Source organism: Archocentrus centrarchus, chromosome 9 (assembly GCF_007364275.1).
Source record: "Archocentrus centrarchus isolate MPI-CPG fArcCen1 chromosome 9, fArcCen1, whole genome shotgun sequence".
Lineage (NCBI taxonomy): Eukaryota > Metazoa > Chordata > Actinopteri > Cichliformes > Cichlidae > Archocentrus > Archocentrus centrarchus.
In genome coordinates, this window is record NC_044354.1 from 11,980,293 (window position 1) to 12,004,501 (window position 24,209).

At 38.4% G+C, this 24,209-nt stretch overlaps 1 protein-coding gene across 3 annotated transcripts in view; it reads left to right on the forward strand.

Moving 5' to 3' along the window:
* The first annotated feature begins 1,951 nt into the window (after positions 1–1,951).
* pdlim5a (PDZ and LIM domain 5a) overlaps positions 1,952–24,209 on the forward strand; it is a 76,872-nt gene continuing 54,614 nt past the window's right edge. For all 3 annotated transcript variants that reach the window (XM_030737156.1, XM_030737157.1, XM_030737158.1), the window contains exons 1-3: positions 1,952–2,054; positions 2,934–3,187; positions 20,589–20,740. In XM_030737156.1, the coding sequence (XP_030593016.1) occupies positions 3,089–3,187; positions 20,589–20,740 (251 nt within the window). In that variant the 5' untranslated portion in view covers positions 1,952–2,054; positions 2,934–3,088. The remainder of the gene's footprint in view (positions 2,055–2,933; positions 3,188–20,588; positions 20,741–24,209) is intronic.

Genomic DNA, 24,209 nt, shown 5'->3' on the forward strand with positions numbered 1-24,209 from the left:
TTCATGCCTTTTTCTTCATTTATGAGGTTTTTTTTTTCATAGGCTTATGTTAAACATGTCGAAATGAATGAAAAATAAAATGTTTTGATGACCGTTGCTGTAGCACATTGTTTTGGGATACAACATGTGGACTCTTTATGACTGTTTAGCAATTTTTGCTACTTTAACATACATAGGTCATTACTCTTGTCCCTTAAAAACACGGAGGTCTAGGAAAACCTTAAAGAAGACACATTTTTAAATAAGTGCTTCATTATTATTTGTGTCATCTCACTCATGAAGAGTGCTATTAGTTCTTTTTGCAACAGGCCTGATCAACCATCTGCGCCTAAACTAAACACTGCATCTTTAATTAGATTTGCTGTAAAACTTTGGATAGCTCTAACTGTATCCCAAAGCTTCAGCTCTGCAATGGAAACAAGGTTAATGACTCTTCCATCTTTGCTCCTCTCAGGAAAAGCTGTTCTTTTGTTGCCTGGCTGTACTGTACAGGTATGCACTGTTAGTATAAGTATTAGCAGGCTAATGAAAAGCATCTTGTGTTTGTGTGTGAGTCTGCTGGATGCATTTAATTGCATACTGTATGTGAAATGTTAGCCCCTTTACTGCATCCCTTTGTCTTTTCATCTTAAATAGCTGCACTTTTTTCTCTTTAAGTCTGCTGGACCCTTTGCAGACACACTTTTCCATGCCAATTTTATATCCAACAGATTTCATACTTTTTCTCAGGCTTCAGCTGTCGTTCTTTTCTTTGATATTTGTTGATTTTTCTTGAGAAGTCATCTTTTGACTGTGGACTCAGGTTGCTGTATCTAGCCCTGCCATGACCAGAGTTATGACTTGGGAAGATGTGATGACTGTGTGTATGTTTGGTCAGGTCCAAAAAAGGAATGGGATGAGTTTTTAATTGAGCCACTACTATGTCAGTGTAACTATAAAGTCAACATTGATCTGTCTGGGGTAGAGGAAGGGGGAATGGGCAAAAGCCAGTGCAGAATGAGACAAATTGCTAGCTGTCTGGACATAAATAATGGAGCTACTGATAAATAAACAAGTGGAAATGACTATGGTGCACTTAGGAGTTATACTGCTGAAGTATATAACAAAAACATTTTGAACTCACTTTGCCAAAATTTGCTGAGATTATAGAATAAATTATGTAATTTAGTGTAATTTAGTCCTGAAGGGTGTTGGTTTAATTTTTAGAGAGAGGGAAGCTAAATCATTCAAAGGAAAAGAAAACACTGTAGATTTAAATACCCAGTAGCCATGAATGGATATCATGAATATGTTTCTCTTAGATTCTTATTGATGGAACAACAGTGTTGCAGTGGTTAAACAACCATTAGACACTCAGACAGGGTGATTTTGAGCTTATGCATTTGCCATTATTAAGTGACCCCTGAATGCCCTTTGCATTGATGCCGTTGGAATGAATTCCCTTGTCATGATATGGTTATGCTGGTTCCACCTTAAATGAAGCCGCCTGCAGCACTGAGTCTATGTTCCCAAAATATCTGGATGAAAGATAAACTGTCCCCTCTCCTTTACTCCTCACTCCCTCTCCTGTGCCTCCTCTTCCTCCCCTGATCATTTTCTCTGTGTGCAATGCTCCCACTGTTTTTTCCTTAATCCCCCCTTCGCCCCCCTTTTCTCCCCTCTTGTCGCCCCATCTGATTTTTTTCCAAGTGTGGTCTCCTCCCATACCCTAATCTCACCCCTCATGTTATCTACACTCACCCCCCACCCCCCCTCCCCTCTCCTGTGTTCATCTTACTCCACCCATGGGTGATTTCCCCTCCTCTTTCTCCTCCCTCTCCCCTCCCATATTACCATATACCCATTCTCCCACTCGCCTCCCTCGTCTTCTTCCCCTCCTCCACCTTTCCCCTCCCCTCTGTCGTTAACTAGTATATAAGAGCATCGCATCCCTCTGTACCTCTCTCACACACACGGTGTGTTTGCTGGGAAGGGGATATTCCAGGGGAAACTAAGAATTACGCAGTCCACCTGCCCGTGAAGGAATTATTCTCTCTGGAATTTCCATTAAAGAGGTACAGCATTTATCTTCACATAATAACAGCAGGAAATATGCTGCAACTAATATTTAGGTGTGTAAAAGTCTTCTGGTGAGGTTTTCCTGAAGGGTATTGTTCATATTTGAAACTACATAACAGCTGCAACATTCTCCAGTGTATAGTAGTTTAAAATAATATATTCACTATTTATGTTCAGTGAAGTGTTTAACATGAAAATTAACATTTGATATGTTTTCCTTTTCACTTAAAAGTGTTTAATTACAGTGTACTTTGTAGAGAATAACTGCAAAAAAGTCATTTAAAATATACATTTGCAGCAAACATTTTGTAAACCCTTCGGAAATGCAGACAAACACACTGGGTCAAACAAACAAACAAACAAAAAAAACCAGAAAAAAAAAAAACAGAACAAACAATTTAATGTTTTTATTTAACCTTTTGGCAAGTGCATGCTATTATTTGGAGGGTAGAAGGCACTCTGCACCAATGGTAAAACCTCATCCCAACTATAAAGCATGGTAGAGGGAGCGTCATGGATTTGGGTTGCTGTGTTGTTCAAAAGGTCCTGTATCTGGAAATTTTACAGCAGTATTTGACCTGGACTTTAGGAAAGGCTCACACAACTAAGTACAACTATCTATCTATCTATCTATCTATCTATCTATCTATCTATCTATCTAGCTATCTATCTATCTATCTATCTATCTATCTATCTATCTATCTATCTATCTATCTATCTATCTATCTATCTATCTATCTATCTATCTATCTATCTATCTATCTATCTATCTATCTATCTATCTATCTATCTATCTATCTATCTATCTATCTATCTGTCTGTTATATTACCACACAATGACACATCTTTTTGCTTTTCTTTCATACCTTTTCTAGATCTTGGATCAAAACCTTAAAGGGAGCCTTAGAACTTCCCATCAAAATCTTACTCATCATCAAAACTAGTGATATTTCATTGTCACTTGATCTGGAAAACATTTTCCAGCCATCAACATCACTTGTGAGTCAAATCAACGCTGAACAAGGAGACCATGAGCAGCAACTACAATGTCACTCTTATAGGTCCTGCCCCTTGGGGCTTCAGGCTGCAGGGCGGAAAAGACTTCAACATGCCTCTCACCATCTCGAGGGTAAGATTAAACCGCCCACACACACACACACACACACACACACACACACACACACACACACACACACACACACATTCAGACACTCAAATGTGGACACACTAATATTGTCTTCTACATGATAAAATTACATGCCTTTATTTTATGTCAACAGAGGCACAATTGGCCATTCATCTCAGAACCCTTGTATTGTTTGTGCTGTCAATGTCTCTTCACTACCTTTCTTTACTTCTGTACCCCTCTTGACTCACCCCCCCAACCACACCCAAGATAGCTCAGCTAAATCATATGCCATCTGTCATGTATTGACCACAGAGGAAACCTTTTCCCTCTTTCTTTACATTCCACTTCACTTTGAGTGTCTGTATTGAAATTGCAGCAATCAAAGTTCTGGCACACAGGTCTTGGCATCAATCCCTCTGCTTGAACAAGTAACTTGATGGTCCCTTGGTTTCCTTGCCTTTCGGTGTCTACTCCTAATATTACCTCTTATTGCCCTCCCAGTCTTCTGATCATTCACACATCAAAGTTAATGCATGCTCACACACACAGATTCACACAGTATGCTTTGCTCATTACTTTAACTACACTGTGATCTTAAAAGATGCAAATCCTTCCCAATGTTGTTCAAGCTTCTGTTCTGTTCTGTTACACTATGCACTGCCCTCCAACACATATGTAGTACATTTACACATGCAAAAGTCACACAAAAGTCACTAAAACTGGCAGTGTACAGACTTATAGCAACATGAGTCTGATGATGAATGGCTTACTAGGTTCTGTGCCAATCCCCTTTGGGGCCATTCTGGGTTGCCATGTTTGTGTTATTACTTTGGATGTGATACTTTTCCCACTAACTGAAGCCATGTGAATTTTTTTAACCACGGTTGTGTGTGTGTGTGTGTGTGTGTGTGTTGGGGGGGGGGGGGGGGGGGGGGGGGGGGGCAGGGTGTATGTAAAACTGAAAGGAAAAAACAACAGAGAGAAGCCAGAAATAGAACATACAAAAAAGAAACAGACTACTTATATATAATACCACTTTAAACTGTATATATATATTTATATATATATATATATAAATATATACATTTTTATGAAATTAGTTCTTTTGTGTTGGATCTAAAAATAATGCATAATGCATTGCAAATGCTGCATTCCAGAGATACTGAAAAAAAAAGAAGTTGGGATGCTGATGTTACTTATTGAGAAGTTGGACACATGTAAGTAATAATGGCCAGTCAACTCTGACATTTACTGCAACATCACAGTGAAAGTTGTGTGATCGGACAATCTACGATACTTTGCCTTGTGGGCTTGTTTGTTAGATGTTGAAATTTCTTTAAAAAGTGTAAAACAACCATTGTCTGAATCTCACAAATACCAATACATTTTAAAAGATTTGGGAAGACTCGAACTGACTAAAGTGGATTTTTTTACTTAGCTTGGCGTCTCTAAAAGCAGATAAATGAAGATTAGCAGAGATGAGGTAGAGATGGGGGTTGAGGCATGTGAGGTGGTATGCAGTGCATGTAAATAATGCTACACACACTATGCACAGTCTGAACTTGAAGAAGTGATGGCAGTCACTCGGTGTTGCACAAACATATGTCACTCAGCAGGTCATCTATCTGTATGTGCTTCTCTGTCCCACTGATTTGTGTTGTACCTCTCTGTAGCTTCCTGTTTATTTCTCTCTCTCTTTTTAAATCTTTGCCTTTCCTAAATCATTTTGCCATAGCTGTTCTTATGCAACACATATCTGACTCCACATAGACCATACAGTTTTTGTTCTAGATACAAGAACCCATGCAAATCTTAATCTTATCAGCTCTATTAAATTAGGTTCATGACGATAAGGGGAGTGTTTCTGACCACCTATTACTGACACATAAACATGTATAGCAGTGCACATACATACTACTCTCTGCCAGTCTAACCACAGAGTTGGTTCTAAGAAGAGACCACAGAGTATGGGTTATTAGAGAATCCTGCACAACTGCCAGACCACAGTTACTCTTGCAGCTGCTGTTGCTAAGCTCTATAAGCATGTCAATATACAGTTTGTTTAATTTATGGCACTATGTAGATGTACCAGTATTGCATATTACCGCTATTGCATTATTGGCATGTATGTCTTGAGGTACCTGCCCATTAGCTATTTTTTATACAACTTGCAACATTTTTCTAAGGTACATTTTTGCATAGCTTGTGCACACTGTCATACACTGTAATACACATCTGTACAGTACTAACCTTATTTACAGAGTGGCTAATATGAATGCGTATCTTCATTTTCAAAATGGATTTCAGTAAGAATGAAGGATTCTGACCAGCAACGAGTAGCTGTTTATAGGCTTTAAGAGAGTAATGGAAGCTGTATCATTATGGTTACATGCCTGTTTATATAAAAACTAGAATATCTTGCCCTTTTGTATAGCAAACATTTGGATTTAGATAACTTATAGATATCTCACTGAAAGGATTTTGGAGAAAATAGCCTGTGGAAAATTCCAAACAGAGTCAATTAATCCCATTTACTGGGAAATCCATTTACTTCTTTTATTGATGTAAAGAGACAGAAATACCCACCAACGGTACTATTCCCAGTTAAATTTACAACACAGTGAATAAATATTTAAACCTTTCTGAGGGTAGTCCATTTACAGAATCTGCTGCTAAAATAATTTAAGGGAAAACAACCCAGGGGAGGAGATGCATTAAGCCTCTAAGAATAGATACATCATCTCACAGGTCAACCCTCATGAACACACCCACTTAGAGGCACACTGGTCACAGATCTGTACCCCTATTTTAAGCTGTGCTTAGCCAGTACTCAGTATTACTGCATTTGTATTATATCACAAAAAAGACACAGCAGATACAAAAGCAATGCCTGAATAGATTTCTCCCCTTTCTTGTGAACAAAATTTACACGTGTTGCAGCAGTGTGTTGTGTGTGTCCTTGAGGCCTCGGTGTGTTGAAGTGTTTCAATCAGGTTTTATGTTGTACCTTTTTAGTAGCAGTCTTCTTCTTTCCATCACATTACTACCATAATAGTGTGAAATGACTGGCAGAGTGTGCATGGCATCCTCATGTAGATGCACTAGATCAAACATAACATTCACCCCTTTGTACATATGGTGATCTGTAGTGTCTATACTACTGGAAAAACTCTACAACGTCCAATTTACTTGGTTTATTTATCACTGTTTGTGCCAAATAAACACCATGAGCACCATGACCATGAGTGGGACTGGTATGTGCTCCTTTGTAATAAGGAGGAACAGGATGCGCATTGGCAGAGCCCTACAAAATTACCTCCAGTGGGCCACTGGTCTCTGACCAAAAGGTCAGAAGCAGACTTCATGAGGGTGGTCTGTGAGCATCCTCTAGTGGGCCCCGTCCAACACTGTGGAGCTTGATTGGCATTTGCCATAGAATGCCAGAATTGGCAGGTCCACTACTGGCACCCTGTCCTCTCACAGATGACAGCAGGTTCACCCTAACAGACGTGAAAGGGTCTGAAGAAGCTGTGGAGAACATTATGCTGCCTGTAACATCGTTCTGCACGACTATTCTGGTGGTGGGTCAGTGATGGTCTGGGAAGCATATCCATGAAGGGACACACAGACCTCTACAGGATAGGCAACACCACCCTTACTGCCATTAGGTATTGGGATAAACCCATTGTCAGACCCCTATGCTGGTGCAGTGGGTCCTGGATTCCTCCTGGTGCACGACAATGCTCGGCCTCATGTGAAAAATACGCAGGCAGTTTCTGGAGGATGAAGGAATTAATACCATTAACTGGCCCCCGTGCTTGCCTGACCTAAATCCAATAGAACACCTCTGGGACATTATGCTTCACTCTATCCGACACCAGGTTGCACCTCAGACTGTCCAGGAGCTCAGTGATGCCCTTGTCAAGATCTCGGAGGAGATCCCCATTGTCTCATTAGGAGCATCCCCCAATCTTATAAGGCATGCATGCAAATACACGGGGGGCATACAAACTACTGAGTACCATTTGAGTTGCTGAAATGAAATTTTGGCAAAATGAAATAGCCTGAGACGATTTGTATACTCTGCAATTAATTTCTTGACAAATACACCATATATTTTTCAGGTTGTGATTGTGGACTGTCGAGGAACTCTTAGAAAACCCTTAGAGAAATTTTTGTCACCAGTGACAATTTTTTGTACCTCTAATGGCCCCTGAAACAGCAAAATACATTGAATTTTTGTACAAATATATTATAAGTAAACTGTATGATATCTTTTTTCTGTGACCTTGTACAAACTTGTGTTAATATATTCTGTAAAAAATAGATTATGTGAGTTTGATTCTCTATAGGGCCCCCCCATGACCCCCAGAAAGGGACGAAATTTACTGATTCTAATATATTATTCGCAACTGCTGAAAAAAAACCCACTAATCTTTTTGTGTCCTAGTGATTATTCTTAAGAATAATAATACCGCTGATATTAAAAAAAAATCTCTCTACTATCATCTTAACAATTATGCTGCTCGCTGTTCTTATCATGCACCAGAGTTTTCTATCATTTACTGGAATTAGGACTGTCCACAGGACTTCAGGGTCTCTGTGACCCTATTTTTCACTTTGATTTTTGGGGAGTCTTTGTAAGTTGACAAATTTCATTTTCATCAAACAATCCACAAGTCCATATCTGTACAGATATCCAGCATTATCTTTTTTTTTCCACATTGAGATCTGATGTGTTTTCAAAGTGTTTCTTGAATTTTTTTGAGCAGTGAATGTATATGCAGGTTATAAATATATAAATTTATATACTTTGTTTAATATAGTGCATCCTTCTATCATGTTTTTTTCAGAGCTCCATGTAGAAATCTCATCAAACTTGAATAGCAGGTTTCTAGTTGCGCACTGAGTACACCAAAACGAGTGGACAGCCAATCTATAATAAAACCTTTTCATGGAAGAATGCAGTTCCTGGAATTGAATCAGTGATGGCTGCATCCTGCTTCCCTAGAGATGCTTTTCATCAGGCGATGATAACAACTGACCACAGGGATGGGTCTATTTCAAAGACAGTTTAGTTCTATACATAGTCTCTGTCTTTCTTCCCTGCTCCTATTCCTGCCTTAATGTCTTCCTCCTACAGTACTTGCTCTTACACTCACATCATCACCAGGAGCCGATACTACAGTATGGAGCAAGTTCAACATACCCAAGATATTTTTGTTAACAAACCACACAATTGCCTCGGCAAGTCAACCAGAGTTGCTGAATCTAGCTATGAGCAGTTCATGTAAAACAAGTGTCTGCACCAGATGACCAATGACCTTTCTCACAAGAAAAAGAAAACTAAGCAAAATCACACTGCATCATATTCTAAGCAAAAATGATATATTTAAAGGTACTACTAGAGTCATAGCCAAGAAGGAAAGTTGGCAAAAAGACTGGTTATGTAAAAAGTTGCTGTTAGCGTTATGCCATATCATATCGCCTGCAATAATATCAGTATTTTTGCATGATATAAAAGTGCCATATCACAATATCAGTGATATAACGACGCTATGTGTTTACATTCATACACAACAGGAAGACAAGCTCAGACATGTGACAGTGAGCGCTTGTGTTAGCCATCAATGACAATTTCATTAAAAAATGAGCTACTTCAACAACCTCCAATAAAGCAAAATGCTTTGCAAAATATGCAAAAAAACTATTCCTACTAAAACTGTAAACTACAAAACTGTTTCACCACTTGAAGAAAAAAAATGACACAGTTGAGAACAGCCAGGCCATGAAGGTATGCGAGGAGGAGCAGCTGGTGATGTGTGGCCCCAAAGTAAACAAATGACTGAGCATTGTTGGAGCTCTTGCTAGTTAGACTACTCCACATGACAGGAAGCATAAATTGGTGGCCGGAAATTACTGATGTGGTTACATCATGGTAAAGGAGGGCTCTAAGCAGCTGGTTAAAAAGCTTGAAACAAGTTACAAGCTGGGTATTGCATGACTACTTCCTAGTGCTAATAACTGCGCCCGCTTATAAATAGTGGCAATAGTGATCAGTTCCAGTGGCGAACTGGTGAAATTCTCAGCTTGGTGCGATGATAACTCACCCTGGCAGTGCCGGGCAATCAGCTGGTGACTAGAACCCTGATTAATGTCAGTAGCTCTTTGGAAAAGAAGGATAGAATAGGCCCTTTATTTACTTGCACTTATAAATGCTGCTGCCTGCCAAGCTGCAAGCATCAATAAAATGTTGCTCTGTATTTTGTAGTAACTTATGAGGTATACTGCATGTGTGGCCAGTTTCTAGTCACATACAAAAAAATGTGATTGGGGGAACAAAGATTTCCATCTCAGCCACTGTATTCAAGATGGCAGGGCAACATGGCGGCTTTTGCAAACATTGGCTCGCTCCTATGCATTTTTAATAGATTAATTCTAGCTTCATGAGAACACATCAGCTTGTTGGACGATGTAATTACACACTAACCAATATATATTCAGTACAACATTATTCTTTTCCTTTAAATAACCTAAAAAATGACTTACTGTATCTTTAGGCATAACTATAAATACAACTGTAAACCCTTCTACAAATGTAGAAGACAATTTTAGCTTCATCCTTGCAGCTCCAACCTTAGCAGTATTAAAAACTGTTGGGAGCCAGCACAGAACAAAAAATAAGGTGAGTTTTAAGAAGTTACCACGGTCTTCCCAAACCCCACAAGGCTCTGGCTTTAAACCAGCGATGCTGCAGATTTTGCATCTTAAATCTTTCAAACCAAACTTCCCGAGCCTGTTGACAGCTACTCCAAATGGCTTAATAATGCTTAAATCTATCTTAATCAAAACAATTCCCATGCTTGCCTGAGTATCTTAGTCAAATATTGCCAGAGCCAGAATCAACAACTTATCATTTCCTCTCCCATAAATCACTCTGTCAGTGTGTATGTATGTGGGTGTGTGTTGAAACTTGTTATATTTGAAAACTGTCACAAACTTGACTTTTCTGTAATCACAGCAGTGTGAGAATAAATCTTACACTCATTAAAATTTGTGAGATTTGACTTTTCCTGTCAATATCTGGCATTCGCTTATCGTGGCTTTTTATGATGTCACCATCACACTAGTACTAGTTGTGTTCATGTCATGTTTGGGAAATATCGCCATCGTTCTTGCATGTTAAGTTATTTGAGCTTGTTGCTGACCTTACAATAACATTTCTGACTTCACTGGTAATGTACTGACTAATCCATTGTAAAAGCTATATCCGTGTCACACATGCCAATAGAGGAAATGTTGTGAAATAAAAATAACATGTTCAGTACTCTCAGCAGCAGCATATATATACATTATATTTCATACAGCCATGTTTGTTCCAGTGGTAATTTACTTCAGGTAATATCTTTAAATTGCTCGCATTACTTAATAGGCTGTTAGTGTCAATACCTTTTAAGGACTTTCACCAAGCCACTTTCATTATGAGAAATCTCATTGCTTTGCTTTGAGGTGGTAATATAGTATCATATATTTTTCAAAACACTTTTATGTTGAAAACAACAGGCTGTTTAAGGGCAGAGGACTCTTATGACCCCTGACCACCTGACTGGATCATGTAGAACAGCACAGACAAATCATAACACACTGCAGTGAATTCACAATGACGAGACAAGAATAACCTATTGTTAAATGCAGCTATAATGTGTTTTCCACAGTAGCTGCTAAACCCGTCATGTCTCCTTTGCCTTCCTCTCAGGATACCGGCCACCTGACTGGATCATGTTTATTCAGATTAATATTGGTTGACTGTAAAGATTGACAGAAATAAAACTAAAATGGTTCTGCGTAGTAAGTTCAAAAGAAGCAAAAGAAAACATCTGGTGTAACAGCAGTAGCTTTCTGTTCTCTTTGGCTTTTGTTAAGCTTTGCTTGGACTTTGTGCTGGGACTCTAGACCCTTAGTCTTTTCCTACAAGAGTTTGAGATTTATAGAGACTTGTTCTACATATGTTAGCGTACAAACAGAAACTAATGGTTGATATATTACTCACTAAGCTTATGTGATGTTTTTCTGAGAAAAGACTTATGTCTCCAAGCACCAACTCTGTTTTTCTTGATATTTCCTAGTGCCTAGATTCACCCTTGATGACATGTGCTGCTGTGTTGATTCTTCTCATGTCTTACTAAACATTCAAGAAGTCTCCATTCCCAGAGCACAATTGTTGCACACAACAATAAATGTTTTTGGCCAGGTTTTATCAGATTTTGACTGTTGCATTCCATTCAATAGCACACCATTAAACACAAAATACCTGTTATCCAAAATCAAGATTTTTGGATTTATTACAACCTACTTGAGTGTGTGCCTCTTAACTCTTAACATTCATATGGGACAAGATCATTCCAGTCTTGTGCTCATGTGCCTCCATTCTTGCCCTGTCATTGCCCATACTGCCACGACAGTCTTTTTAATGAGGCTGGTTGTGAAAACTAATTTATTCACTTCTGGTTGAGCAAAGTACGGCATTGTATCATGTGGGTTTTATGGGTTTAAAACTCCTCACGTCAATCCATGTAGATGCCCCTAATACTTACAGGGAAACTGATAAATATGATGTGTTTAATGCTTTCCAGCAAGGTTTTCCTGGGGTATACACTTTATTGGGGGCCTTACTAGTTTACTTCTACTTATGCAGTCAGAGGTAGGTTGTTTATTTTTTTTTGCACCCAGTTTACTTCCAGAAAATATACCTTGTGGAGTTTTGTCTTTTGGAGCTATGTTGATGCAAGTGGAAACCCCACTGTGTTTTCTTGATCTGAATACTTCCTGGGCAAATTGCATCGCATAATTTCAGGGATCTACAGATGGAACTAAAGCACCAATAAATTTAATATTGTTTCAACCTTCAAGAGACTGTGGATATAACCAATCATGGTTTAATTTTGTTTTAAAACCACATTAAGATGAGGCATTTCATGCTATTTAAACATTTGCTGGATGTGAGTGTTACAGTTGTAAATCTAACAATTAATTACTTTGAAAAGTCATATCAGATTAGTCATTTGGTTTCCATTTTTGTGTGCACAACCAAATCAGAAGCAAGCAGCTGAATTTTAATAATACCCATAAGCCCACATCAGTCGGATTAAGCTAAACAGGGAAACTGCTTAACTGCATGCATTGCAGAAATCATATCCAAAGCTTTATATTTATTTATTTGTGTACAGTCTGTTTGGGGGTTTTGCAGCTGTAGCTGAGCTGAGTTCAGTGGGAACTCAATCTAATATAGCCATGTCTTATTAATGTTTGTGCCATTAACACACAAGTCTGACAGGGACTATTAGAAACTAATGTTCATAGTGCTTTGGGAAAGAAATACTTTTTTTTCCAATATTTTCACAACTAGTACATGTCCATGCTACAAATAGTTTAGTCCGTGATTTAAGTTTTTTTGTTAGGTAGGTGCTAGGCCACATGATGACATCATAACATATCATGCATAATTAAGATTTTGTGGATATAAATTAAATGTTATTGTCATGAAATTGATATTTTATAAGGTGTTATAGGTGCATAGTTTCTACAAATGGGTCATTTGAGCCCATTGGCAGGTGGTTGCTAGGAAATATGATGATGTCATAGTAGCTGATATAGATAAGAACCTTCATGGTCTATGATGTACCTGTGTGCCAGTTTTGGTTGTTCAATTTCTGATCGTGTAGGAGGAGTTTACAAACAAACAAACAGAGATTTTGTATATTATAGTAACATATTGGTATGCTTGCGTGCTACTATAGAAGGAAACATAGAAAAGTACATATACACATGTCCAAAAACATGTCATGCCCAAATAATGACACTTATACTGACAACTGATAAAATTGTACTTTCTACCTTGATTTTATACATATCCAGACTGTCTATTGTACTGTCTCCTGCTTCATATTTTTTCATACCATACGTATTCATACATTTTCAGGGGTTTGGATTGATGCATATGTGTAGTAATGTGTTTTTTTTTATATTTTAGTGATGTTGTGGCTTTAGATTCTTTTATCCATCGCCATTTTCAGCGACTCAACTTCTAACCCCAAGCTGTGAGTTTGCCAGCAGCAGACTGCAGCCAAATCAAGTCAAATGTAATACTCATAACAGCTGACAAAGACCAGCGGATTTTGTCAGATGAATACCAGATTCCATTTTATAAAATCTCAAGATCCTGCTGACAAACCTGCATGATTTACTTTATTCTGGGCCATAAACTGTGAATGAAGCATTGCCTCACAGTTTACTATGTGTTACTGATGAGTCCATAGAAGTAGGTTGACATGATGTCTGGCCCTGCACACGATCTTCCTCTTTCTTTCTGCAAGCCTCTTTCTGTTTCTCTTTAGCTGCATGTCTCATAGATATTTCTGTTACTATTAGTCTATTTGACTGCCCTTCATTTTCTCTGTGCTTATTTATCTTTTTGTTATTAGTTTGCTGTTTTTTGTGTTAGTAAGTTAATACCAACACTTTAATGTAATGGGTATTTAAAAATTTTTTTTTTTTAATAAAAAAAAAAAAAATCAGTTTAAGAAGTATTTTTTTTTTCTTAGATTATTTCTGTATTAAAATTTTTATTAAAATTTCAGCAGGAAAATTAACAGCAGCAGAGCAGCTCATGTAAGTTTAGGGTTTGACTGGGTGCCATGAACTGAGAATTTCCTGTTGCAAATTCAAATTCTTAACAGAAGAAATGATATACAATACCTGAATGTTAGCATTTAATGGGTAAAACTGGGAGCCTGGGAATACCTTGCTAGTAGTGTCTAAGCGGATTTCTGGAAATTTCAGTACAGTAGCTCTTATAGGAAGATAATTGGCTGTCTGTAGAAGGGATTATGTAGAATAAAATCAGTACTGGGGTTTTAGAATTGTGCTGCTAAGGAATAGTAGCGAGTAGAATGAATATTAAGCCTTGATGCTTTATTTTGTTGCTAGGTGGACTTTATGCAAAAATGTTACAAAAATGTTAAAACCAAAAATAAGATAATTACTAAGGGGAGCAAATAAGTGGAAAGACAAGCCATTAATAAAAGAAAAGCCCCAAGCAAAATTTTTATAGAGTGAAGGGTAATTTCTTGTCACGACATCACTAAAAGATAGCGTCAGTTCCAGTCCTTAAACAGCAACACTGAAGTAAAATGGGTCAATTCTGAAGGCTTCCATATGGAAGCAGCTTTTGTGTACGTTTGAGTTACAGCGTATTTGTGTCTTCAGCTCTGTGTGTGATGTGAACCATCTGCCTGTCATCTTTGTCACTCCTTGTGCTGAAAGCAGGCATTGTTCAAAGCACTCAAACTGGTCAGTGTATGCTTAAAGCAGACAATGTTGCGGCACTCCTTCGAGTTTTTATTGCTATGTGTTGAAACCAGATTTTTTTTTTAAAGCACTTAAATCAGACAGCATATGTGTTGAAATCTAACATGGCTGGAAGCATAATAGCAAGTTCGTAGGAGATGGCTTTTAGACACGGCATGTGTGTTTCTCATTGTTTTGGAAAAGTGATGACACAAGAAGTGACCCCTTTACTTTTGCATGAATATTTAGTAAGGCAGCTGAATTTCACACAAGGGTGGTGTATAGTACTCTTAGGCTTGGGCCACCCTTCTCATTTCTTTATATTTTGCTAGGAAAATACAAAATAGGTGCAGCAACTTACTGAAATGTTTCCACATTTCAGTAAACAGAGTTTGTACAATTCTAATGACCTAGAAAGTCAAAACTTAGTATGACATCCTTTATTCTTCATCATGGCCTGAACTCTCTTGGGTAGCTTTCTTGTAGTTTCTTTAACTAGTCTTCAGGAATAGTTCTCCAAGCTTCTTGAAGGACATTCAGAGCTCTTCTTTGGATGTTGGCTGCCATTTGTTCCGTTCTCTGTCAAGATGATCCTACACTGCTTCAATAATGTTGAGGTTGAGGGTCTGGGGAGGTGTTCCATTATGTGTTTTTCTAATCAGGTGTGCATTTACTACATTGGCAGTGTGTTTTTTAAGTCATCACCATGTTGAAATATGAAGGCATTGCCAGTCAGACACTTTCCAGATGGTATTACAGGGTGGATCAAAATCTGATGGCACTTTCCTGCGTTCATAATTCCATCAACTTTAACAAGATCCCCAACGCCACCGGCTGGAATGCAACCCCAAACCCCGACAGAGCTTCCACCACGTTTTACAGATGTCTGTAGACACTCACTGTTGGACCTCTCTCCTGACCTCATCTGTAGATACTGGTGATGATTTGAACCAAAAATGTCAAATTTGGAGCTGTCATTCCATAAGACTTGTTTCCACTGATTTTGAGCATAGTGCTTGTGTAATTTGGCATACCTCAACCTTTTCGCCCCGTTTCCCTTCGTGGCTTTTTGACACTGATCCATTGAGAGCATTTATGATGAATCAACTGAAGGGCCAGATGCATATATCAGGTCCTGTCTGGTCTGCTTGATTTTTTTCCCCCCGTATTTCTTTAAGATATGACTTTCAGATACTGCTCATCATTGTTTTTTTTTTCACTTTTTTTTGTCCTCCACTTTTCCAGTTTCCACATTTCCTCAGATTTCTGTAAGGACACACTGCACTCTATGCCGAGAAATGTCAAGTTTTCTGCTAATAGCTCTTTGGGAATCACCTTGTTGATGCAAAATTACTATTTTATGCCTGTCAAACTGTTATCTTTGGCATGTTTCATAGATTCAACTGAGGAAATGGGAACAAATTATCTGTTTTTGCAACAGGATGCTAGTAACAAAGTGCCTAAAGATACAATTTAAAATTGGTTCTTTCTTAAGTGGTGTGGTATGTGTAGACCCAAAACTGGTTCACCCCTTGACTTTGGTGCCCTTTTTATGTTTGAATGATTCATAGGTCAGTGTTTAATGGCTTAACAAAACAAAACAAAAAATCTCTGAATTTAATTTTTTTTTTAAATTACTAGAAAGTCTGGCTCCTTGGAAGCAAAACAAAATGAAGGGTGACTTTTGCACAATAGTCTATGTTGAATGATTTTATGCAAGAAAAATAAAACTTGTAAAAGCTGATTTCTTTTCACCACCTAAATGCTAAAGATTTCCACATCAACCTAAAAAACATATTCCCATAATGCACTGAGTGTTTTTTTCATTCTCCAGTTTTCACTCACTATGTGCTTATACACCACTCTGCATTTAATCATAAGTTATTATTAATCTCTGGCTCTCTTCCACAGCCTGTTTTTGTCGTGTCTCCCTCCCCTCATCCCTAACCATTGTGGCAGATGGCTGCCCCTCCCCGAGTCTGGTTCTGCTGGATGTTTCTTCCTGTTAAAAGGGAGTTTTTCCTTCCCACTGTTGCCGCGTGCTTGCTCATAGGGGGTCGTTTTGACTGTTGGGTTTTTTCTCTAATTATTGTAGGGTTTTTCCTTTACGATATAAAGCACTTTGAGACGATGGTTTGCTGTGATTTGGTGCTATATACATAAAATTGAATTGAATTAATGTATTATGTAGACATAAAGTTAAAAAAACAAACAAGTTTATAAATAACCACTATTTCCTTTCCTTTTCTTTTCTCAGCTATTTTGGATTTATGGCTCATCAAGAGACCCATTCCTACAGGTTTATCAACATAAGTCAATTACGTGTTACAGTGCTGCTCAGTTTTTACAATTCTTAAAATCAAGTTTGGTACCATGAAAATGCTCAAGTAAATGTCAAAATAAAGTTTTGTATTTTAAAATTCCCTTATGCAAACTTTTTATTTTTTGTGACATGCACTGCGCTAATTCACAGGCATGCACACTATTATATTTTGACAGACTTTTAGACAGCAATCTACTGTTGATCTAAACTACATGATATTACTCATTGTGAACTTTTGTTTGTTGTACATCTGTACAACAGAAGTAGCTTTCACAGTTCACAAGCAATGATAACATTTATTGGTATGAATATTCTCAATTATCAAGAGAAATGTTACCTGGAATACTGCACAGATCTGAATAATTGTGTTTGACCTGGTTAGATAAATTTGAGGTGATTTATCCTTTTGCTCTTTCTTACCATTTCATTCTTGTTTCTTATACAATTTGCCCCAACCATCAGGCGAAAAAATGTCAGAAGCGGAGTTTTTCCCCACATGTTGACGTGCTGCTAAACTTACATTTGCAACCATTCCATTCCCTCAATTATCTACGGCATCAACCACCACTTTGGTACTACTGCTACACTTCTTTCCCACCATTGTGGTAGTACTGCCAGTGTGGAGCCAGTCTGCTATAGCCAGCCCACATTTTGACAGGTTTCAGAACCAAATTTTACTTAGCTCAACATCAGGGGAGGTACATAAGCTGCAAATTCTGAGTGAATTTCTTGCAGCAGCCCCTCCCATAGCCTCTGACCTCAATGGTTCAAACTTTTGGTCAAACAGTGGTGTGGTTCCAAAAAACAAATAACAAAAAAACAAAAGGACTGGCGCTGCTGTTGCCAGCTGTTTTGCACTTTTTGTGGTGGATAAGGCATGTACTGGGTACTTAGAAAAGAGATAATAGACAACACATTTCAAGATTTCAGCATTCAACTGTCAGCTGGAGGATTGGTCATTGTGACATTTGTGTAATACATGTGTGTGTCATCTTTGTTTTAGCCCTGTAGTGTTGAAGCTGCTGTTTTCTGTCATGACCAAAGCAGCAGAGCCATTAATCAAATAACCTGGCAGTCTTCGAGCACTTGACTTATTTGGATTTCTGTTTCTGATTTTCTTGGCTATGTTGCACTTTCTTTGAAATAAACATTGAGATGACTTTGAGCTTTGAAAAAAATGTTGTCATTATTAATTTCAAACAAATGTTTGCCTTTGGAAGCAGATTTCTTACCAGCACCAATAATTGCTTCAGACATGGATTTAAGACATACGTAATAAATTCATACAACTGAAATAAATAATGTTCACAAAACCTTCACTGTTTATGGAGTATCTTTAAGATCAGTTCAACTCTGTTGTATGGAAACAGGTTGCTTTTATTCCGAGAGAAACAGAGTAGTGTTTTGTGGGTAATGTGTCTCTATGTGGAGAGGGAATTTATGTGGGTATGGGGGGGGAGGACCTGAGCACTAATTGGGGAAAACATATAATAGAACATTTTGTGGTGAGCATTTGGACCATAACAGTGCCAGAGTGGTTAACGTGAACACACCCCTGGAAATGGGTCAAAAACATGCCGTATAAAACCTACTCAGTAGCATTTTTTTTCCCCTTTACTTCTCTTTCTTCCTTACTTGCCATCCATACCATTTTAATCATTGTTATATCAATCCCTCATTACTCTCCTCTTCCTGCCCTGTGTGCTTGAGACCGGTGGTGAGTGATGTTGCGTGTGTTGAGCTAATATGACTATAAAAGGTTGGGACTGCAGAGCCTTAACACTAATCCGGGTGCAGAGCCTCTTTTATTAGCCCTGCTTGTGTCTGTCTGTATTTGTGTGTGTGTGTGTGTGTGTGTGTGTGTGTGTGTGTGTGTGTGTGTGTGTGTGTGTGTGTGTGTGTGTGTGTGTGTGTGTGTGTGTGTGAGAGAGAGACAAAGATAGAGGCAAAGGAAACATACTTAACCCCATATTACTGTCTCATCCTTGACTGTCATTCTACACTTGAAGTGATATATAGTTAACAAGCATAAGAGCCATCTAATAGCAAAGCCCACGAAGGCCGGCTTTTTGTGTGCTGTTGGTGAAGCAGTCTGTGTGGCCCTTTTTCATAGTGTCAAAAGAAACAAATGACCTCACTCCACTTTGGACCCACTTGGATCCTCTGTGTGACCAAGAATGGGCAGAACTCCATCTGCAATGTGTTTCTATTTTCTAAGGATGTTAACACAGTTTAGTCACGTATGATTAACAACACGAGATACAAAAAGCCAGTTAGTTCCTTTAATCGCTTAGATATAAATATTTCACCAATATTTGTTTTTATGTAAATTGTGAATTGAACATGCTCAGTTTATAGAAAATGCTTTGGTGTAATGTGATGGTGACAATGACTTTGGGATAGTAAGACATATTTTAGCTCAGAAAAGCTTCGATTTTCAAAAAATCATCAAATGTAATATTTTACTGAAAACCATTTGATCAATTTTCTATGCATCCCGGAAAGTACATTTATGTTAATCTGTCCCACTTGTCTCACTATGTACCATCTCTTAGATAACAAATGATTTGAAATCGTAATGCAGTTCAACAGATCAGGAAACAGAGCTAGATCCAACACTGTGCACAATCAAAAATCAAGAATGCATAATTAGATGTTTAATCTAATTGATTTGATTATATTTTCATGTGGAGTCAAGCCCATTTGTGTGCCTGTTAAATGCTTAGTTGCCTTGCAACGCTTGTTTACAAAATATGCTCAGCATTGTTCACAAATGAATGGACAAGTGTGGAAACTGTTTCTGCTTTTCCTCCTGCACAATTCTGAACCAATGTTTAATGTCACTTTCAAGAAAATAGAAGTGCAGGATTCGTGTGTGATGAAGCCCGGCTGAACAGCAGAACTGGTATCCAATACCAATCACCGATTTTTATTTATTTATTTATTGTTTTGTTGCTTGCAGCTGGTTCAAATTAACCAACTTCCTCCAGAGTGGAGCAATTAAACTTTGTTTACATATTTAAAGTTTAGCTCAAAGATCAAGGACTACACTGAAACACGAAGATAAGAGAAGTGTATGTAAAGCGAGACGTGTCTGGCTAATAATTACTGTTTCCTCAAAGCCCATAAATGTGGTATGTGCCTACACCATGGAGCATCCCATTATCTATTTGTCACCTTTTTAACAACAATTTGTATAGGAGATAATTGCATTATTGCTTTTTACAGCGACTAAATGCACTTTAATTGATTTTTATTGCACAGCAGTGCTTAAGAAAGTGTCAGTGAAGCTCCTTTTTGTTTTGTTTTTTTGCTTAAAGACACAGACATCTCAGAATGAAAACCTTTCAGTTAGACTGCTGCCCTTTGCATGTTCATTCTTGCTTTTTCTCAGATACACTGTGGTTGAGAACCTTTGAACTCTTTTCTGTAACAAACTGTAAGGCCATTAAGACAGCACACCATAAAGAACACACAAAGGTAATTTAAACGTGAAGGCTCCTGCTATTAAAAACACATCAGCGAGTCTACAGTAGACCCTCCACCATGTGGTGCATAACCTAGGCCTTTCATTAGTTTTCTCAAATACTTATGTAAGAAAATGGATCCATAAATCCTCTGATAAATACAGGGTGAATGTGGACTTCCAACGTCACCTTGACCTACCCTGCGGCTCAGTAATCTCAATGTTGCCAGCAATTCATGTCATTTGTGGTTTTTGTGTTTCTGCAGCTGACGGATGGCGGGAAGGCAGCTAAAGGTGGTATTGCTGTTGGAGACATGGTTCTTTCCATTGATGGCATCGCCACGGAGGGCATGAACCACCTGGAGGCCCAGAACAAAATCAAGAGCTGCACTGGCAACCTTAGCCTCACTCTGCAGAAGTAAGCAATGACCTCACACTCTGTGTGCCTGTAGTTGTTAAGCCAAAACCTAGCCGCATCACCTTGAAATGATTTAATGTGTGAACCTGAGCGGGTAGACATTTATCACCATGACAACACAGGATCCCCGGACTCCCTTTCAGATACTCCCAAACAACCCATTTCTGCATCAAATTTAAAGTCCATGCTTCCCCTTTCTACCCCAGACATCCTGCATCCAGGCAGATGTTCACTGTGGTCGTAGGAGATAATCTTACCTCTGACACACAGCAACACCATTAGTTCTGCCTGATCGCCCATCCCCTGAAGGAAAGCAGGAGAGCTAAAATCACACAGAGTGCATCAACATGTGGCCCAGCACCCCCCCCCCCCCCCCCCCCCCCCCCCCCCCCCCCCCCCCCCCCCCCCCAGGGCTTACTCCTCACTGTCTGGTGGAATCCTGTACATCGGAGCTGAATTATCTCAAGAATTTCTGTTGTAGTGTGTGTGTGTGTGTGTGTGTGTGTGTCTGTGAGACTATCACTGTGTGTAGCTTCATATTGGTTCTCATGTGGTTTGAATTGTCTGTTTTTTTGGCAGCACTTGTAGGCATATGTGTGTTTTTATTTAAACACGGTGAGATGCTCGAGGCTTCTACACTTGTACTTTTGGATTACTGATCAAGAGAGAAAGGCTGATTTATTACAAGAAGCCAGCTTTCTTTTCTTTTTTTTTCTCTTTTTTTGTATCTCTTCATCTCTGCTCATCTCTCTGTCTGGATTTTACATTCTGTCTTCTCTTGGTAATTTTTCTTTTTTTTTTTTTCACCCTTTTCACCCATTTGAACCTAACTGAGCATGTCCTCTAATTTGTGTTCAAATGATGACAGACCAAAGATGTTTACTTTTGGTTGAGTGGTGAAGATCACACACACTAATATTATAAGGCATTCCGCTGCTCAAGGTCAGAGTGTGGGCTAGAGTGTGTGTATTTGTGTTACTGTGAGCAACAGATATTCACAATCTAGTTCTGGTTTATGATGAGGGAAACAGGTCTTAGAATAACACTTGGCTAAGATGGATGGCTCGGGGCGAGTCGCAAAGTTTTGCTGACAACGATGTGGAAGATATGTAGCCACTGAAGTTAAAACCAAAATCATTTTTGCAGGAAACAGTAGCAGTCATTCTATCCTTACTTTAAAAATGTGTTTAAAACACACAATCCAACCTCTCAGCAAAATGATAAATCACCACAATAGGTTTCTCACTGATTGATTCTCCTGATCGTTACACGCAGATTAGTCAGAGCACCGTCAGCCCGTTTTTGTATAAGCAAGGTAAACAAAAGTCAGTAATCAAGCAGTTACTGTACCAAGATTAAGAGATATTCCACCATATAACATTCTTATGGTACCACAATTTGTTGTTGTTAGACAACACGTCAAAGCACCCAATTCAGCTATTATCAGCCCAGTGCGTAGTTGTTCTCAAGTATCAGTTATTTTATCAGTGATTGAAAAAACAGATTCAATATGTGTCAGTATTTTATTATTAAAATTGTGTGATCTTTGGGGACAGTTTGTTCCAGCTTCTGCTGCACTGGAATACTTGACACCCAAAAGACTGACAGCAATTGTCCCTGTACCAGTCTGTCCTTGCTGCAGACTCCATTTACAAAGAGTCTGGATTTCTTTGTGTTTGGTCACCGACATTAACTGGCACTTTGATCGACGTAGTCTGTGTTCAAAATGTTTCATGCCTAGGTCAACATATGGTCCATCTTTTATGGGTTTGCATAGTGGAAAGAACCAATCCAATTCCTTCTTTCTGTTAGTTTTTATAGGTATCGCCCTTTTGTCTTTTCATTTTTTTTTCCCCTATTTGACCTGACCATACATTTTGATTGGGTTAGTCACTGGGTCAAAGAGCAAAAGCAATGATAGCAGTGAGGAGATGCAGCAATACATGTGGTGTCTGTATGTGTGTATTTTGAATGGGAGACTGGTTGTTATTCGTTTTCCAAAGAGGTGGTGTGGAGACGAGATGGACAGCAGATGTGTGAAGAACAAGAAGTGGAAAGCTGTAAAAGTAAAGCTGTCTCTACAAGACTGTGAAACTGACATGAAGCTACAATACATTTTTTTTTTTTTTTTAAAGAATGGCAAATATAAAGAGCCAAGTTATCCTGGCATTGACTGACCTCTCCATCCAGTAAAAAGCTGGAACAGAACTGGGATTTATTAACTGTAAATGCATGAACGCAAATACCATGGTTACTAGGGAAATCATCACACACGAACGTTCACTTAGTTGTCTGTGAGACTTTCCTTATTTCTTGGGGGGAAAACATTACAGTGAAGCAAGCGGTGCCAAAATGGCAGGCAGCAGGTGCCAAAACAACATCAGTGGAAATTTCTTGCTGTTCCGTCTATCCCAGCTCAGATCAATCACTTTAAACTGATCAGAGCAAGGAAAAGTTAGGCCAGCTGGAAAAGTTCAAATTAATAAGTCTGTGCATAATGTAAAAAAAAAAAAAAAAAGTCACTGGGATGAGCAGCAGATTAAAGATAAGTATTATCAAGCAATTTTTGAGATGGGTTTCTTGCTAAAATAATATTTACAGCTTACTGGCTGTATACTTTACGGAAAGACATCAGCTACTACTAAGCTACTACTTTTATCAGTTCTGTTGATCAGTGAACAAGAACTGAAGTTTTATCATAAATACAAATTAAGCCATACTTTTTGGTTTATATCTCTGCATGTAAGTTTGCTGCAGCTGTGTCTGTCAGTCTCTGTTTGAATTCACTTACATTGCTGTAAGTCTGCTACCTTATCACAGTGTGGTTAGGAGAGTGGGTGACAGAATCTGCAGGCTTTCAAAGGTCAGTGATTCAGCTAGAATTTCAACACTTCAATACTAAAATGTTTTTGTTTATCTGTTTACATGTTCCTGACAGACTGAAAAAAATAACACATTTCCCACAGTCAAAGAATGCTGCTAAATGGATACAAATTTGAAGTGTTTGTCTTTTGTCTTTGCCTGAATTGTTCTTGTGGTCTAGGAATGCACTTTGTATTGTTTTATGAATAATAGTTTTCAAAACACACTTTTGGCTCCTGACCTTTGGAGCCTTGGTGGCCTTGTTATTGAAACACAACCAGTGTTTTTGTTACTTTCCTGCCAAGAAAGCTTGATAGAAACACTGAAAAGAAGCTAAAAAAGGGGAGAAAACAACACATAAACAATGAGGGAGAGGAATTTTTCATTGCTGTTTACCTGAAATCTGCACATTAATGTCACTAATGTTTAGGTTCCTATATCTCCATAAAATTATACTAGGATTTGATATGGTCAGCTGTGGAAAAATGAAGCAGAGTTTCAGGGATTTTCTTTTGTTTTTTTCAGTGAATAGTTTTTTCCATCCTTATCGTCAGCGTCAAACTGAATCCTGTTTGATGGGACCAATAAAAACACCCAATATCTTGTT